Source organism: Sceloporus occidentalis, unplaced genomic scaffold (genome assembly GCF_023333645.1).
Source record: "Sceloporus occidentalis isolate IW3139 unplaced genomic scaffold, rSceOcc1.0.p SCAF_19, whole genome shotgun sequence".
Taxonomy (NCBI): Eukaryota; Metazoa; Chordata; class Lepidosauria; order Squamata; family Phrynosomatidae; genus Sceloporus; species Sceloporus occidentalis.
Window position 1 is genome coordinate 6,203,934 of NW_028316999.1, and position 20,229 is coordinate 6,224,162.

At 36.3% G+C, this 20,229-nt stretch overlaps 1 protein-coding gene across 1 annotated transcript in view; it reads right to left on the minus strand.

Moving 5' to 3' along the window:
- Positions 1-19,962, minus strand: part of LOC149302354 (uncharacterized) — a 59,900-nt gene extending 39,938 nt beyond the window's left edge. The window contains exons 1-8 of the mRNA XM_089482435.1: positions 19,875-19,962; positions 16,823-17,374; positions 11,263-11,431; positions 9,689-9,905; positions 8,950-9,123; positions 4,235-4,312; positions 3,477-3,485; positions 573-656 (exon numbers count right to left, since the gene is read on the minus strand). Coding sequence (XP_089338561.1) covers positions 573-656; positions 3,477-3,485; positions 4,235-4,312; positions 8,950-9,123; positions 9,689-9,905; positions 11,263-11,431; positions 16,823-17,374; positions 19,875-19,962 — 1,371 coding nt within the window. The remainder of the gene's footprint in view (positions 1-572; positions 657-3,476; positions 3,486-4,234; positions 4,313-8,949; positions 9,124-9,688; positions 9,906-11,262; positions 11,432-16,822; positions 17,375-19,874) is intronic.
- Positions 19,963-20,229: the final 267 nt, after the last annotated feature.

Here is a 20,229-nt window from a genome sequence, read left to right on the forward strand (position 1 = left end):
TGACACATTTGAAATGTTAGTATTTTTTGTTTATACTCCATCTAAAATACTTCCTTTTTTATTTGTCCAAATAAAGGTATTTTATCTCATATTGATAGCTGTTTATATTGAAGAAGAACAATGTATTTTAGTCACACAATTGCATTTATGTATTGTTATATAAAATTAATAAATGTTTGTTAAATGACACATTATCTGCTGTTCATGATGACCTTTAGAGCTGTGGAACAATGAGATTTTTAAAGGTTATAAGTCTGGATATTTTATGTTCTTTCAAATGATATCCTTTGGTTATATTTGCTGCTAAACGTGGCAGACAACGTTTTAAGAAAATTCCTTTAATGGTACATTAATTTCAGATATAAAGTTCACTCGAATGTAGTAAAATATTCTATAACTTGTTCCTTTTCACCACTCTCATTCATGTCCCAAAATCAGAAAGTCAATGCCAGATATTTTAATATACAATACATGGATTATTTTGAAAACTCTATATTATTGAATAATCTTTATGAGGTAACACAAAAACAGTATTTGAGACTGGAGTTGCTATATGAAGAATAAGCACTCACTTTTTGCCCAGCGGGACCTTTCTCCCCAGGAGGGCAAATGCATGGAGCAGGTGTGGATCCAACATCACTTGGACCATTTAAACACTGTGGAAAATAAGCAATGAAAATAGATTTTTCCAAATGGTATTCTCAGCTTTTGGAGCTTATTTTCTTAACATGCTGTATTTAACACATTAATAACATTTTCACTTTACACATGAGTGTACTAAACTACACCGTGTACCAGTTAAAATGTATAAATACTATAATTATTGTGGAACTTTCAAAATACAATATTGCTAAAATAATTGACAAAGACAAGGTCTAGTAGTCACCAGCAGATAATAAAGAATAAGTAATGTAGCCAGGTTACATTTCTAATAATTACATTTTATTAGATTCAGTCGCCCTATTGCAAAAAGCAAGAACAACGACATTAAAATTAACAATGAAAAAAAAAACAATATTATAAATACAACAAAGACATACTGGAACACAAGGAAAATAGGACGCTGCTTGGATGAGTCATTGCTAGTTTTAGAAATTCTGGATGAGATTTAATGACAAATTTGAATGAGTGGTTGGAAGGCAAACACAGCCCCTTATTCCTTAAAGTTGTTCCTTAGTGGGACTTAGCTGCCTACTAATGCACAAGTTACTGAGGAAGGCAGATGCAGGAAACATGGAGTTATAGGAAAGTGAGACATCTGTAAATGTGTGAAAAGTTTTTCCATCATTATATTTAATGTTTGTTGCAGGGGCTTAACTGGAAACCACAGGGTTCTGATACCAAAATTGTCCTGGGGCCCACCAAATTCACCAGGCAACATGTCCCACAGTGTCACCTTTGCTCTAAACAACTTGTGAATGCCACTTTTGCCTCTAACAACATGTGAGTGTCTTTGCCTCCAAGCAGCTTATCAGTGCCATCCTAACCACCACACAACCTGTCTGTGCCATCTTTGTTCCAAACAGCTGGTCTGTGCAATCATTGCCTTCAAACAGCTGTTCTGTGCCATTATTGCCCCAAACAACTTATCTTTGCCTTCTTTGCCCCTTGCCCCCCTTCCAACAGACATGGTGGTACACATATGTACACACTCTTACACAAATTACACACACATACTCATACTCACTAACACAAATTAACATTCATTCTAACACACACATTCCCTCTCACACCACTTATGCTAACACACATTCTCTCTCACACCACTTATGCTAACACACATTCTCTCTCACACCACTTACACACCCATGCTCGTACACTTACACATCCATGCTCACACACACTTACACCTATATGCTCACATAAACACACTTGCACATCCATGCTCACACCCACACTTACACATCTATGCTCACACCCACACTTACACATCTATGCTCACACACACAGTTACACATCCTTGCTCACACAATTATACATAGACGTTCATCATCACATACTCTTATGCATGCACATTCATGCTCACATACATGGACTATGCATAGGACACGTGGTCATGCATTTAGACTGGAAGAAAGGAGATTTCGTCTAAAGCAAAGGAAATGGTTTTTTACAGTAAGGACCATAAGGATGTGGAATTCTCTGCCTGCAGAGGTAGTTTTATCGGAGCCTGTACAGACGTTTAAACTGCAACTGGATTGATACTTGGGAAAACATAATATTCGGGGATATAATCTTTAATTATGGGGAAACTACTTATTGATCCAAGGAGAAATCTGACTGCCATTTTGGGGTCAAGAAGGAATTTTTTTCCCTGGTTAGTGCAAAATTGGAAAGATCAACAGCAACAAATTAACAGATATATAGGCTGAACATGATGGACGCATGTCTTTTTTCAGCCTATATAACTATGTAACTATGTAACTATTGGCTCGAATATAGGCCGCACTTTTTCCCCCCACTTTAAGTCTTTAAAGTGGGGGTGCGGCCTATATTCGGGGTCTAGCGCCCGACGCCCGGGACATGCAGTTCCGGGCTCCGGGCAGGCAGCAGGGTTAGGATACAGATCCCCCCGCAGCGGTGCAGGGGACCCATATCCTACTCTCTGATACGCTCAGACAGCCTCCCCTGCCAGCACTTCCTACGGGGGGAGTGCTGGCACGGGAGATTGTCTAAGCACATCGTGCAGAAGTTCACCGGCAGCGGTGAACGTCCGCACAATGCGTTTTACCTCTGCCCCCAAGACTTACCAGAGCAGACTCCCGGGTGTCTTGCGGGGCCGGCGGGGGACACCTACGCAATATGCGTATACAACTTCCGGTGCCGGCACATCCGCTGAGTCCCGGCACCGGAAGTTGTATACGCGTATTGCGTAGATGTCCCCCGCCGGCCCCGCAAGACACCCGGGAGTCTGCTCTGGTAAGTCGGGGGGGGGCAGAGTGGCAGCATATCTCGGGGGGGGGGATAGTGGCAGCATATCTCGGGGGGAGGAGGACAGTGGCAGCATATCTCGGGGGGGAGGACAGTGGCAGCATATCTCGGGGGGACAGTGGCAGCATATCTCGGGGGGGGCAGTGGCAGCATATCTCGGGGGGGACAGAGTGGCAGCATATCTCGGGGGGGGGAGACAGAGTGGCAGCATGTCTATTAAAAAACAATTTTCTTTAAAAAAGCACCAAACTTTTAGGGTGCGGCCTATACACGGGGGCGGCCTATATCCGAGCCAATACGGTATATATATATACATACCTAAGTTTCTCCTCTCCAGCAGATTTCTTGTTGGGCTGCTTGCACACTGTGCAAGTAGCCTTGATTTTACCTTGGGTCATGTGACCCTGATACATTCCTGTCTCCCTGCACTGGTTCAAAATATTTTAGAAAGGACCTTAGCACTTGTAACATGACCATAGATGTTGGAGTTTACCTGCAGACACGTTACCATATTTTTTGCTAAAGAAAAAAATCCTTCCACATACCTCTCCATTCTGAAATAGAACAAAAAGAATACATATTTAATCCATTAGTATATTATACATTATTTAAGGCATTTTCAAATAACATCTTAAGTGCCTTGTTGATGTGGCATTCACTCACCAAGTTTAGCATGTTAGCTAGCTAACTTGGCATGTAGAGAGTTTCATTCTGTTCAAGCACAGCTTGGGTGGTTCAACCTCTACAAACGTAATTAATGAGCTGCTCCCATTTTTCCTGATAGGGCTCCACAGCTAAGTATTAACTGGGGCAGTTTTGTAGGTTCCTAAATTTGTGGAATCCTACAGAATTTCGCTGGAGCTACTTGGTCCTGAGTTAATTATCAGATTAATAGTTCAACTAAAAATAATCTCATGTCTCATCCATTTGGCATACATTGAAGGTGTATTACCACTATTCTTAGTGCACATATTTAGGTGCAATATAAAGGAATCTTACTGAGAACAATCATAAATGAACAGTTAACTATAAAATGAATGTCACAATTTTATAAACTTTCTACAATTTGTTTTAATAAGTTTGTGAAAGAAAACCATCTGCCACAAAGTCTAAACATTTATTTCTGGCTATTTCAAACTATAATCTGTATATATAACCTAAAATCTATATAAATTGTTATACATAAAATAGAGCATGTGAAACAAAAAACTACATTATATTGTAAGCAGGGAATACAGAAGGTTTTCTCACTTAACTTTTTACGCAAACATTTCAAAAAAACTCTTAATACAGTATAGTTTACCATTCCAGGAATTTCACAGGCTGTCTCTCGTTTATTCTGATCTGGATCACAATAAATTCTTAATTTTTGAAGACTGAACTGAAAAAAAAAACCTCAGAATCACTACTAATGAACATCTTCCTTACTTGAATTTGTTATGTCAAATCAACTAAAAAATAAAAATCTAACCATTATTATTACTGACATTAGGTATTGTTTCTTAAGTACTGATATATTTTGTACAGTTACAACAAACTGATATATAATAAATGACATAACATCAGATATACTGTATTAATAATATACTTCAGACAAATGCAAGTTAATTATTACAACATAATAAGTGATACAAATCTAAAGTATAACATTAAAGCATTTAAAGGTAAAGAACTGGGAAAATTGTAATTCAATGAAAAAAAATCTTTGCACTATATGTCTGTTATTGAGTTAAAAAAAAAATAGTTTCAATAAAATCTAGCACGTTACTTTCATTGCCGCGTATTTACTAGACATTCGCATATGGGCCAAAAATTATTTGAACAAAATTTTCAGTTAGTTTTTGACCCATTTGTTTTCAGGCAACAAATTACCGGATTTGCTCGATTATAAGACGACCCTGATTATAAGACGACCCCCCAAATCTGAATATTAATTTAGGAAAAAAAGCCTGAATATAAGACGACCCAATAGGAAAAAAGTTTTACCAGTAAATGTTAATTCATGTAAACTATTTTTTTTAATAAAAGCTATGATTGAGAAAAATATTTTGGTTTTATTTCCTTCTATTTTCCAACCTGCCCCCCAGTTATGCACATCTGCCCCAGAAATGCCTTATACCCCCTATATGCCACTGTGCCCCATGATATGCCTTTTAACCCTCTAAATGCCACTGTGCCCCATGATATGCCTTTTAACCCTATATGCCACTGTGCCCCATGATATGCCTTTTGACCCCCTATGTGCCACTCTGCCTCCAGAAATGCCTTATACCCCTATATGCCACTCTGGCATATAGAGGGTTAAAAAGGCATTTCTGGAGGCAGAGTGGCATTAAGGGGGTTAAAAGGCATTTCACAGAGCACTCTGCCTCCAGAAATGCCTTATGCCGCCCATTTAACACTCCCTCGCCCCCCCCCCAACTTACCGGTGCATCTAACTTCCCTGTCATGTAGCCGGGGCAGCATGTAGATCCCACGCACTTACGCTGCAGCCGGAAGGAGGAGTGGCTAGCAGCGGGGGTTGTCTGCGTCCATCGCGCAGACCTTCCCCGACTGTCAGAGATCAGAGTTCCCCGCACCTCATTCTTGTTCTTGGGGGACAGGAGGATCCAGGTCCCCTGCAGTTGCGGGGGATCTGGATCTTAGTCGTCTCATAGTCAGACCTATTTGAGGTCTGATTATAAGACGACCCCGATTATAAGACGAGGGGTATTTTTCAGAGCATTTGCTCTGAAAAAAACCTCGTCTTATAATCGAGCAAATACGGTAAGTTCCCTGCCCATTTGGTTCAGATGAAAATATTTTTAATTCCGAAACAAAATTTGTTGCCTGGTGCCCACATTCACTCTCTTACACCCTCATTCTTGTTCGCTCTATCTCGCATGCTCAACTTTAAATGTTTATGCCGACAGCTGTTCTTCATCTTTTATCTCTACTCTTTCATCTTCCCTCTTTTATTTTCTCTCTTCTGTCGTCTGCATCTCCGCTGACATAACCTGAATCAAACATTACAAAATTACGGCGCTTCCAATGATGTCCTCTCGCCTGTTTGGAGGATCAGACATAATTTAGCACGAATTTCCATCAGAGTTTTCGGTGACTTCCTCTGCCCCGTTTGGAGGATTGGGGAAGAGGACCTCACCGGAATCTCAGTCATTTTGGCAGAAGTTTGACCAGGTTATGCCCGATCCTCCAATTGCATGAGAGGAAGTCACTGAAAGCGCTGACATTTTGCCCCAAATTGAACTTCCGACAAAATCTTGCCACTTTTGGCGACATCCTGGATTAGGTGAGAGGACTTCACTGTAAGCGCCATCATTTTTAGGAGGTTTGCGCCAGGTTATGCCTGCGGAGATGCGGACGAAGATATAAGAAGAGTGGAGATAAAAGATTAAAGAGAGAAGATGAAAGAGAGAAGATAGAAGAGAGAATATGAAGAACATGAAGATGCAGAAGTGAAAGTAGAACCAGAAGCGGAAGTGGTTGGCAGAGAAGGTAGTGAAAGATTTGAAGAGCATGACAGAGAGTGAATGAAAGAGAGTGAGAGTCTAAAAGAGTGTGATAGTAAATGTGGACGTCAGACAACGGATGTGATGTGAGAGAGTGTAAGAGAGTGTGAGTGAAAGGGTCCGTGAATTTCAGACGAAAATTCGTACTAATCCAAATGTACAAGTCTAGTAATTACACCAATTAATTAAAGAAAGATGAAATGATAAATATTTATTTTTAATCATGTAGCATCTGATGAAATCAGTCTAGTTATTATACCTTATATATATTCAGATCTTTGTTTATAATGGGGGGCAGACCGAGAGACAGAATCTAGACTGACTGGCATTTTTATTCTTTTTTTTAATGCATATAACTTTTAATAGACATTCTATTTTACACTCTGCTTAATTTTGGATTTATGTAATTTTTGTGATCTTTAATAAATAAGTATTTACTATATTGAATTCTCAGTCCTTTCTTATAATTGTACTCACGATTTCATGTATTGAATGTGAAACCTATCCACATGTATGCAATTGAGATTTGGTAATTTATGATTGGTCATTAATGTAGGCCTAATATCAGAACTGATTACTATACTTTATTTGACACAGATCCCAGCTTTTATATTAACGAAAATTATGAGAGCTACTTTTTCTTTATTGTAGAATGATGATAGCTAAAAATAAAAGCAGAAGTTATATTTCCTAAAGTTGGTCTGCCTGGCATCCAGACAGCCAGCATCAGCCACCCAAAAGCTGATTGCTGCGGGGGCACAGAGCTGTAGGAGATTTAAACCTAGAATGTACTATTACGTCATGCTTCCTCAAAGGTAGCTAATAGTACATCCTGTTGTGAAGGGGTTAAAGCCTCAAACCTTAATCAGGCCTCGGTCTCACCTTGGATTCAGGATAATGTTATGCCTATTCCGGTACTGTAATAACCTCTAGCACTTTGCTGGGAGGCTGTTCCCCTTACTACACCATTGGGCTTTAGTTGACATAGGCAGTTAACATGAACTGAATTGTACCAGAACACTTTTAACATGGCATTAAATAGTATAATAAAATAAAAGTATACACTTTTTATCTGAAGATGATGGAAATTGTTTATGTCTGGCATTATTTAATCAAATTGTTTCTCCAATAAAAAAATGTATTTCTCTAACAGTTGCTAGCTATCTAGTTATCACTGGAATATCATTGCTTTCATTTTTATAGGACTGGCGAAACACACATAAACAGCACAATGACTGCATATAGTAGTGTGCCAAGTCTATTTCCCTAAGCTATGCAGGGGCCTCTTCATTTTACTTGATGATAAGAGCAAACTACAGTATTCTTACAAGAACATAAAAATAGTTTGCAAATGTCTGTACTAAACAATGTGAAGTAAATACAGCTGACATTTAATAAGAGGAATATATATATATATATATATATATATATATATATATATATACACACAGTATATTTGTACACACTAAGTATATATAAGCTATTTAGATGAGTTATCTCTAGGCAATTATAGAATGGCTCTGTGGAAAAGTATTCTGTTAAACACAGAAATAGCTGAATTAAGCAGTCAGAATGAACATTACTTTATGCTCTAAGAATATATCAGAACATGATAACCCCTTAAGGACTGATGATGTAATATTATATCCCAGAAAACTGACACTTTAAGCCAGGGATGTAATATTACACTCTGATAAAGCATTAATTCATGTTTAAAGCGCTACCTTGGACACCAGAGTGTCTGTTTAATAGTGAGAAGCATGGATTGGAATTAATATATTAATCTTGAAAAAATAGTGTATTTTTTGTCAAAATCAATACGTAACACCACTTTCTAAAGCAGATGTAAACGTAACATTGTGCTAAAATACAGAATTCTCTTTTTTTCAACGTGTACATTAAATAACTTGCTAATGTTCTAAATGCAACCCACAAGATATCACACACAGTACTGTGATATCTTCAGGGCACACTAAAGCATTCACACATGTTTAAAAATGTTATGGTTGAGATTGGTTCTAATATTCCTTAGGCTACCTACAACAGAAATCAGGATATTTCTGAAAATTGTTCAGGGACAACTGAAGCTAATTTATCATCTGGCTGCTAACATGAAAGTATCCATTAAGCTGCCATGTGCTAAAGGAGAGGGTTTAACCAAATATGCAGGGTTTAAACTGCTTAAATCTGAATATCCACAAGGATATCATGGCCTCCCTATTTAAAACATCATAGAATGCCGGTCTATACAAAGCTGTCATACTAGTGACAATGAAGGTATAAACTGTATATTGAATTCCTGTATCTCTATCTGGTTTTGGATAAATAAAATGTATGGTATTACAAATTAAATAAATAAAAAATACATCTTGAAGAAAATATATATTTAACAAATGAAACTGTAAACATGATGGGCTATGCAAATGCCTGGTTATACCTATTTCGGGTCAGTTCACATAATTATTGACACACTGTTATTTAAACATTACATTTGTGTTTGTGTCCTTACCTGAACAGTTTCCTCTCTGCTTGTATACTTCCCAATTTGTGTTTTTCCACTAATGTAAATGCCTATAACAGGCTGCAACTTTCTTATCTCAATTTCTTCATCATCTACAAACAAAGTTGCATCTTGTTCTGTAACTAAGATCCGTATTTGGTGCCATGCTTCATCAAATAATTTCTATTTTAGAGAAGAGAGTAATACATTATTATGTTTTCTCAGTACAGGTATTGTGTATACATGGATCAATAACTTTTTATCTTTGTTGATTTGTTTAATTCTGGTATACAAATTCTATCTATTTATCTATCTATCTATCTATCTATCTATCTATCTATCTATCTATCTATGGTGCCTTATTTTCTGTACTAATCAGACTATAATTCAACTAGTTACCCTGGTGCTATAGTGTTACATATAAAGCATAGAAAAGAAATTAGCACTCATGGGATTTTTGAAAATTCATGTCTAGTGGTTTATTCACAAATTCATCAACTTTTCAGTTTCAAGACAAAGATAAAGGTCTCTGAGCGAGACCAAAACATTGATGACTTTGAGAATAAACTACTGGATGTGAATTTTCAAACAATCCCATGAGTGCTTATTTCTTTCCTATGCTTTATCTATCTATCTATCTATCTATCTATTCCATAACATGGAATTTACATATAAAATATTAAGCCCCAAGTCAAACAATGCATTTTATTATATTTTTCCTAGAAAAGTGTACATACGAATATATTACCTTAACACCAGGTGTGGTAAATGTGACAACCTGAGTATCATTGCTTTGACTGGTCGTAGTGAATGATAATGTTCTGTCTTCTCCATTTAATGAAACAGCTGTTTGAATGGTGCCATCAAGTGCTACTATTCTAAATAAATCCCACTTTTTCTTCACTTTGAATCTCTGAGTAGAAACAAAGACATAAGAAGGAGGCAGACCTTCTGGAAAAATATTCCTAAAAAATAAAAGCATTATAGTATAATCCATTCTATGTAGATTAGACATAACATATATACTATGTATGGGGGGCAGTGGGAGATTAAGGTGTTATTGATAGCACCATACATTCCAAATGGCCTTTTTTGACTATTTATCTTTATGTTTCTATAATCCACAGAATTCACATCTAGCTTCACAAATAATGCCTTTTCTTGCTTTATTTAGGTTCATATTGAACCCGGGAATAAAAACCGGGCAGTAGACTTATTATTTATTATTTTTATCATTTTTGCTTCCAGATTTGTTAAGGCAGAGAACCTGAAGTCAGTATATGTACGTAACTTACACTGTATTTACCAACATATTTCTATTAGATAACACCACAACCAAATAACTTCTCAGGTAACATCACCATAGCTCTAAAAAAGTTAAAATGAGTGTAAGAAGTAAGACATTTAAAATAATACAGCTGTTTTTGTTACAGGTGATAATAACAGTAGTGCTATAAAACATTAATGTGGAGTTTTAATATTGTAGCCTTGTAATGCCCCATTCAGGTGACTTTCTACAATATATTTTGAAATTCAAACATACATGTATGTATGTATGTATATTCTAGTAACAGTATCTAAATAACATCCTAGCTTTTATTTGTGTGTACATGTAAAGAAGAAAATTTATTTAGAAGTATTATATGATGAAAAGGGCACTGTGAATGCCAACATTAAATTAAAGCAAGAAATTGTAGTAAAATATTGCATACTTATATAAGTTACAATGTTGTTTCCACAGTTGTCGAAAATAAAAAATATATAATGTAGTTAAAATGTAGCTAAAATATCCAAATACAATGATTCATTTATTAATCCCCTGAAAATAACTATGTTGGCTACAAAGAACAATAGACTTGTATACTTCATGTCTTCTGTCTGCGTGTTCAGAGATCTTAACTAATGCTCTTCAGTCATTTAAGCCAGCCACACTGGAGAAACTCTCAGAAGAAGAGGCATCTTAACTATCATTTAATGTGTTTCTTGTTTCCCATTTTCTTTTCTAAAGTCTCGCCCTTGCGTTTATACACTTTTTTTTACTGTCCTGCCTTATTACTTTTTAGGTCTTTATACTCCTTTTCTATTTTCCTTCTTTTAATTAATCCCAATTTCTCCTGTTCTATTTTCTACACATCTACTTAGAGTTTACTGTTACTACAGCAAACGTTTGGTTTAAAGAAGAGACAGGGTGGGTGTTATGGTAGTCATGAAACATAACCAGTCTCTGGCATTTGCTGATGTTGCAACCACTGTATGGACCAGAAGGGAAATATTACAACATCTGAATTAATATATTGCGCACAAATGTATGAACATAATTACCTTGTGAGTTCAGTTAGATCAATTTGAGAAGTTACTTCAAAAGCTTTAGTTCTGGGTTTTGAGCCCTCAACTCTCTTGGCCTTTTTCTTATTCATACCCAACCCTAAAAGTATATCAAATCCCTTTTCATCTCGAGCTGCCACTGGGATTCTTGTTGGACAAACAGATTCTGCAAGGCAAATAAAATCATGGTTTTAATTTCATAGTTATATCTAAGGTATTCTATATCAACATATAAAAAAATTCTAAATAATAATTTATATTTGTTTACAGTTTAAAAGGCAATACTGAGGTCCAGACCTTGATAGTCTTGAAAGCTTGCAATCTATTATACTTCAGCCAATATAGGTACCATATTTATCAAATTTAGTGCTATATAGAGGATGAATGCTGATGTGCAGTAATGTTGCTTTTGCAACTAGTTTTTATCATACGTCCTTTAACCCCTTCGAGACAAAGGCTGATTTTACTTTTTGTACCCTTTGTGACAATGGCCTTTTTAACATTTCTGCGCTGCTTGTGTTTAGCTGTAATTTTCTTCTTTCCCGTTTACTGAACCCACACACATTAGATATTGTTTTTTTCAGGACAAGAAGGGCTTTCTTTAGATGACATTGTTTTGATTGTATCATATTATTTACTATTAAAAAAATTATAAAATATGGTGAAAAATTTAGAAAAAAATGACTGTTTCTAACTTTTAGTTGAAAAATCTTTTACTCATCTATAAAAGGTAATGAAAAAACCTGCTAAATAGATTCTACTATTTGTCCTGAGTTTAGAAATACCCAATGTTTTTATGTTTTTTTGCTTTTTTCTACACATTATGGGGCAATAAGTACAGGTAGCGTTTTGCTTTTTCAAAGCCATTTTTTCCAAATCTGGTAATTCTTCCCCCAATGTGCCATTTCGGGTATATTTGAAGCCGGCCAACGCAATTTACCCCATCAAATCATATATTTTTGAAAACTAGACAGCCCAGGGTATTCCAAATGCTAGTATTTTAACCCTTTCCAAGCACTAATTCTACCATCAGCCTTTGTCAAACTTTATGGTAGTAATTTTTTTTGCATTTGTTTTTTCACACACATTTTACTTCAGGTATGAATAAACAGGTTCTGGTATATGTCACTATCATAAAACACCCCAATATGTGTTTAGCAACATCTCCTGAGTACAGCGATACCTCACATGAATGATTTTGCCTGGATGTTTGGGGGCAAAAGGGCCACATTTGGGGCATTCGCATTTTCAATGTTGAACTTTGGCGTTTGGCGATCAACTGCCCATGCCCTATTTGGTACATCTTTGAGCCGGGCCATTTCAGTATGCCCAATTTTTGAAAACTAGACACCCCAGGGTATTTCAAATGCTGGTATTTTAACTCTTTCCATGCACACATTTTACCACCAGCATTTTTTCAAAGTTTACAGTAGTATTCTTTTGTGTGTATTTTTCCCCCCACACACCTATGTTATGTATGAATTTACAGCTCCTGGTATATGCCACTGTCACACGACACCCCAATATGTGTTCAGCAACATCTCCTGAGTACAGTGATACATGCATGGGTTTGTCATTTTTGGGGGAAACTAAAAGGCCACATTTGGTACGTGTGCATTTTTCTAATTGGAAATTAGATGTGTGGCCATCCTTCCCCCCGTGTTAATTGGGACATTGTTGAACCCGGCCGATTCAATTTACCCCATCAAATCATACATTTTTTAAAAGTAGACACCCCATGGGCATTTAATATGCCAGTATTTTAACTCTTTCCATGCGACAATTGTTTTAAGCTAATGTGCTAATTTTAGGACTTGCTCACAAAAATATATTTTTTATATATATATATTTTATTTTTTTGCCTTTTTAAAAAAAAATTAAAAATTTTTTTCAACTTGAAGGTTCCCCTGACATCAGTGGGAAATTATTTTTACATTTTACTGGGGTTTTTTTACTATTTTTTCTAATTATTTTATTTTATTTTTTAATTTATTTTTACTAATCACACTGTGATTAGAAAGCTGGGCTCCATTGACTTGCATGGTTGAATGCAGTACCTGTATTCAACCTGCAAGTGGAGCTAGAGTTCTCTAGAGAGTCTGGAGACCGTCTAACAAACTTTTTCTTCTTTATTTTTTTTTTCTCCGGTGCGGTCACAGTCCATCCAGAGGTAAGTGTTTGGTGTCGCTGGATGCCTCCTGATCGAGGCATTCCAGCGACACCATTTAAGTTTAGGAGGTGATCGTTGATCGCCTCCTAAATGCTTTTAAAACGGGCGTCAGCCGCCATACAATGTATGGCGGATGTTGACGCCCCGGGGAGGGGCCAGACATGGCCCCTGGTGCCAATCGTGGCGTTGCTGAATGCCTCGAGGTCGAGGCATTACAGCAATGCCGTTTGGGTGAAAAAATCGATCACGGATCGATTTTTTTTCATCCGTTTTAACAAATGACGGTCCTGGCACGTCATTTGTCGTAAACGACTTCTTTTTCCGTGATGTGCCCGGACCGCCAATTGTCATCAAGGGGTTAATTTATCTTTACAAGCTAAGGCATCAAGCATTGTAATACATTATAATATTACATTAAACATATGCACTAGTCATGTCCTTTTCGGTGACCTTTGATGTATATGTGGTCTGTCCAGCTCTTCATGTTATTGACTTGCTGTTGGATGTCTGCTACTGTGATGGTGACTGGTTCCTGTTCTGGGAGATTGCTATATATATATATATTTTACTGTATCCGGTTGTATGAGTTTGTACCCTGGTCAGTTTTTCTTTTTATTTACTTGTTGATTAAGGATCATTTCTACTTTTTTATATATACAGTCATGTGAAAAAGAAAGTACACCCCTTTAGAATTCTATATTTTTACATATCAGCACATAATAACAATCATCTGTTCCTTAGCACATCTAAAAATTATGTAAATACAATCTCAGAGGAACAACAACACATGACATATTACACCGTGTCATGGTTTATTCCTAAAAAATAATGCAAAAAATGGAGAAGCCATGTGTGAAAAACAAAATACATTATTACTGCTTCCATAGAAATTAAGATGCTAAGCAGCAGACAAGTGCTGCTAATCAAATGCTCTTAATTAATTGATCATCAGAAACTGTGATGACCTCTATAAAAGCCAAAGTCCTAGCAGTTTGCTGGTCTGAAGCCTCCAGGTGTGTGTTAACACAATGCCAAGGAGGAAAGACATCACCAATGATCTTAGAGAAACGATTATTGCTGTCCATCAATCTGGGAAGGGTTATGAGGCCATTTCCAAACAATTTAAAGTCCATCATTGTACAGTGAGAAATGTTATTTAAAAGTGGAAAACATTCAAGACAGTTGCCAATCTTCCCAGGAGTGGGCATCCCAGCAACTTTACCACAAGGTCAGACCGTGCAATACAGGCCTCTTAAATTTTAAATGTTAAATGTTAAAGTTCATGACAGTGCGATTAGAATAGACTAAATAAGTATGGTTTGTTTGGAAGGGTTGCCAGTAGAAAGCCTCTTCTCTCTAAAAAGAAAATGGCAGCATAGCTTAGGTTGGCAAAGTTGCAACTGAATAAACTACAAGTCTTCTGGAACAACGTCCTTTGCACAGACAAGACCAAAGTCGAGATGTTGGGCCATAATGCAACGCACTACATTTGGCAACGACCCAACACAGCATATCAGCACTAACACCTCATACCAACTGTCAAGCACACTCACCTGTACACCAAAGTATTCTAAAAACATGAGGCCATCTGTCCAAAAGCTAAAGCTTGGCCGAAATTGGGTCATGCAACAGGACTTTGATACCAAGCACACCAGTAAATTTACAACAGAATTACTAAAAAAAATGGACTCAACCCGATTGAAATTCTGAAACAAATGCCTGCAAAACTCAACAAACTGAAGCAACATTGTAAAGACAGTGAGACAAAATGATGCAATTGATAAAGTCATATAGAAAACAATTCAAGTTATTGCTACTGAAGGTGGTTCTCACACAATGGCTTCTCCATTTTGGCTTTATTTTTGGTGAATAAATCATGACGCAGTGTAATATGTCATGTGTTGTTGTTCTTCTGAAGTTGTATTTACCTATTTTTCATATCTGCTAATGAGCAGATGATTGTTTCTTGTAAAACCATAGAATTCAAAGCTGGTGTGCTTAAATCACCATCAAGTTGGATACTGATAACTTCTTGTTAAATCCAGCCATTATATATATATATATATATATATATATATATATATATATATATATATATATATATATATCTTTCTCTTTTCCTCTCCTCTTTACTTTTCAAGGATTCTTAATGCAGCCATGTCACTACTGCAGAGTCAGGTAATGTGTTATTTGAACCTGCTGGTGCAGGACAGGTGGGCATGTCAGATGGTGTGCATTTGGGGCTGCACACCAAAACACCTAATGAGCCACCTTACCAGGTAAGGGCAGGCAAGTACATCTGAGTCCCTCGCAACATACACACTTATATCAACACATACACATGTATTCTAACACACGTACTTACTCTCACATACTAACATGAACACACATACACGCTCTCTCTAAACACACTTATCATAAAACTTTCACTCACATACACCAAACCCCACACATGACACTTCAGCACATTTCACACCCTGCACCTCTTCACACATTACACCATTATTTTTCCTGGAGTCTTTTCCTATAGCTGCTTACACACTTCTTTTCAAAATTTTCTTATTCAGGATTTTCCATAGCAATGTATGACCAATTTAAATATTTCAATAAATGCGTCTAGAAATGTATATAAATAAAAGCAAACATCTCAGAGTTTCTACTCCAATCCCATGCCATTTGAAGTGTATTATTAAAGAAATTCTGGTAATTGAATAGTACATTTTTAAGATAACATTGGAATACCTGGTGCTCCATTTTTCCTTCTCCCATTTTAAGACACTAAAATTGTGACATGCTGTAATTGTTCTATCCCTAATTTCCATAATGTTCTGAGGAACACATGAGTGTAGACAAACTTATAACCATGTCCATCTTTTTTGGAATTCGACATCTTCCTTACTTAGAAATAATGAAACTAAAAAGAACCACCTTTGATTGTTACCATTTCTTCCAGTGACTGCAACACAAAGGCTATATCTTGGATAATTACCAAACTAAATATCTTGGCTAAACATTTCTCTAGTGGATGAAAAGTCAGCCAACCAAACAAGCAGTTATTGGTCAGGATCATTGTGCTCCTCTTTGACCCTCTGTGAAACAATGTGTACAAGCTGTATGTCCATTAGAGACCAGAATTAGGTATCATACATGTTAGAGTCACTGGAGAAGAATGCAGAAGACCATAGTGAACAATTTTTACTTTGTTAACTCATTAATACTGTCTTCCTAAATATGTATATTTGTATATATGTGTTGATTTGTTGATTGTATATATTTTTAAGGACCGATGGGGACTCTAGTAATAAGGGAGTTCTACAGGTCTATACATGCAGATTAAGCAAAAATAATGTATGAGAAAAATATCAAACTAGTAAAATGTTAAAATACCTTCACAAAGTTTCTGCTTTATAACTTCCCGTATTCTTGATATAGCAATGTAGTCTTCAACATAAAACACATACGTAGAAGAAGGCTTGTTGGCAATTGCTCTAAGTTCACTTTCTTCAATTTCTGAGCCCACTCCAATAGCGAAAAGGGTAATTTGATTTCTCCTTGCTTCTTCTGCAGCATCATTTACTTCATCTTGTGATTTGCCATCCGTAAGAACGATTGCAATTTTGGTTAAAGGACGCAATGACCTCGAAAAGAGATTATCCACAGCAAACTGAATGGCATTCCCAGTCCTTGTATTCCCACCCAAATACTGAATGGATTGCATTTTTTCAAGGAGACTCTGACTGGAATCATGCCTTCCAAGTGGAATTTCAAGGACAGGATAGTCACTGTATTGGACCACTCCAACTTGAGTAAACTTTGGTCCTATATCGAAGTTGCTTGTAATATTAACTACCCATTTTTTAAGTATTTCAAAGTTTTCTGGCCCCACACTCCATGAGCCATCTAAGATGAAAACTAAGTCATTTGGAGCAGTTCTGCAACCTAAAAAAACAAGGATCAATGGATTGATGAAAATTCAGTAAATCACTCACTAAAAACATGACCTCCATTAAAATAGACAATACAAGCCAGTCATTACACTCTTGAATTTAATCACGCCATCTATACTTAAGAAGCCTTACCTGTCGGGAAACTTAGATGCACATGCAACATATTGGGCAGAATAAATGCTTCAGTTTTTTAATAACTGGTGAAACGTAAAAATGTGGAATGTTCACATAGTTTTAAGCCTGATATATTCCATTTTATTGATATCTCACTGCCCAATAATTGGTGCTTTTCTCACCAGTACTAGACAATTAGTCTAGACAATTAAAGTTGTATCAGTTGTACTGTATATCAAAGTTTAATTGAAAATTCTGTTTACTGATAGCTGTTAAGGCTCCCTAAAAGTTATACTTTGTTTGTAATATAGTCTGCATTGGTAACCTTCCTAACAGTTCTTGAATCCATACACTGCCTTAGTCTTTAGGTATTATTTTAGAGTGCTCCCATCATCGAAATTCCCACTTTTGATATACTTTGTATGATTAATGTAGAAAGGTGTCCCAAAATGTCATCTCACTGAATTAACTAACATTTCCCGGGCCTGGCTCTTTAAAATACACAGTAAAGCCAGTAAATTAAAATGCAGATCAGATACCACATGCTATGAAGGCAGTGTACCAGTAAGGTTGTTCACCCCATAAGGTGACCCTCAATTTTGCAGCAGAGAAGCTGCAACCCCATAGACCTGCTACTTTGGCTTAGTTGGCCCAGGCCAGTATACATAACTGCCTGGAAAAGGCTATGTCCATGGAGTCTTATGCAGCTACCAAAATCAGGGGTCTATGCATTGCACAGCATCATCTTCTAATTTAGACAAAGCAAAGCAGTTTGTAATAACTAGAAAAAAATGTCTGCATCTGCAAGCAATTTAACTTGGGTAGTGTATAAATCAAAATAATATATTAGTAAAAAACCTTGTCAGTTTGATGACATTTAGCATGATAATTTATGTTCTATTTGTGCATATCAAAACTTGGGATGGACCGTCATAAGGCATAGGAGCTGAAACACAAACCCCAATTAATATATTAGATTTTATTAAATTGTAATTTTATTTATTTGCAAATGTTTAATAACTTCCCAACTAAGAACATAATAAGCTCAAAGTCTGTGTTTCAGTTAAATCTCATATTTTTAAGATTTTATGTATGATTGAACCAATGTTGGCAGACATAAATTTTAGCCCTTGGTTGCTGTCTATTGAACATGGCATAATGGTAGCTCACACCATTATTGACAGGGCTTTAAGAAATATTAACTGCAATGCCAAGGTTCCACTAGAGGCGGCGGAACAAGCTGGAACAATGGGGATTTAATGTAATTAGATTATTTATGGTAATGCTAATGAAGTCCATTTAGCCACAGACTTTCATTAACAGGGTCCAGTAATTAAGACTAAACTATTCTATTACCCCAATCAGTATGATTCCGGAGTCAGTGTGTTTCTCTAGTGGGCTAACTAAGCTAGGATACATACAAATGGCTAGTATGTGGCTGTCTGTAAATAATATATAAAGGCTACTGAAAAAAGCTCAGTATTTTTGAAAGATTATTTTTAATCATACTAGTATTAACAGAAATGGAGAAATGGAGTTCCTCTTTAAGCAGAAATAACTGAAATATAGAATCAACTTTCATTCCCTACTCTTTCATGCATTTGCTGTAAGGTTCTGTACTGTTTTATTCAATTACTGAGTAGATATTTTAAATTGGTTGATTAAAAATCCCTTAGTATATTATATGAGGAGAAGATGTTTATCTCTCTGGTATCTCTATGTTGATCAGCCCAAGTACATAATGAGAACCATTGATGATCACCTTCTCTTTCACTCCACTAATAGCTGGGATCTAAGTGGAATAAACATTTTTGGTATCATCAAGCAGATACAGTATTTGTTCAACAATACAAATTCCTAGAAGTGCAGAATGAGGTTAGACTGGAAAATAAAGAAATTTGAAACATCAGGAACAATTGCCAATGTCTTTCAGCCAGATAAAGGCGATGCCCTAAAGCAAAACCATAGCACACCCTCTAGATTCAGGAGGTGTTCAATTCACAAGGCACATTTAAAAATATCACCTCTTTAATACTTTACCAACATCTGTAAATGCAATTTTGATATTTATGCAGAAATTATTGGCAAACTTTATACATTAGCCTTTGTAATCGGTCTACAGAGTAAAAAGATTAATCTACGTTGTATCTGTAGTTAAAGTAGAAGTGACACAATTATGTTGGATAAACTAACTAGTTTTTGTTACTTGGTAGAAACATTTTTTCACTTTACTGCAAAGCCCTATTAAGGTTGGTGGTTTCATATACTACAACCAAAAATGAAATGGGAATATTGAAGCTTAATTGAAAATCATTGCAACATCCTAGCATCTGCTCCCAACATCAGTGTTTACAGTGGGTCATAAAGTTATAGCTTACTTGATCTTGTTTCACCATCTTGTAGTGACACTTGATACGGGAATACTAGCATCAAGACCATATAAAGTTTGCAGTTTATCCATGCCATCTATGGACAAAAATGTGAGACCTAAAGAAAAGAAATGAGAAAGACCAATTACTGTATTTGCTCTTTAACACATTTTCAAATGTCCTGTTTCTCTCGGCTCCTAATAAAAAATAAAACAAGCTATTAAATAGACCAAGTTTACTTTGAGAATGATGTCAACATTCCTGTAGAACAAAATGTAATATATAATTGAGGTAATACATATCTGGCCTTTAAAATAAACAACACATCCCTCCATGTGAGAAATTTATATCTCTTATTTAGAGA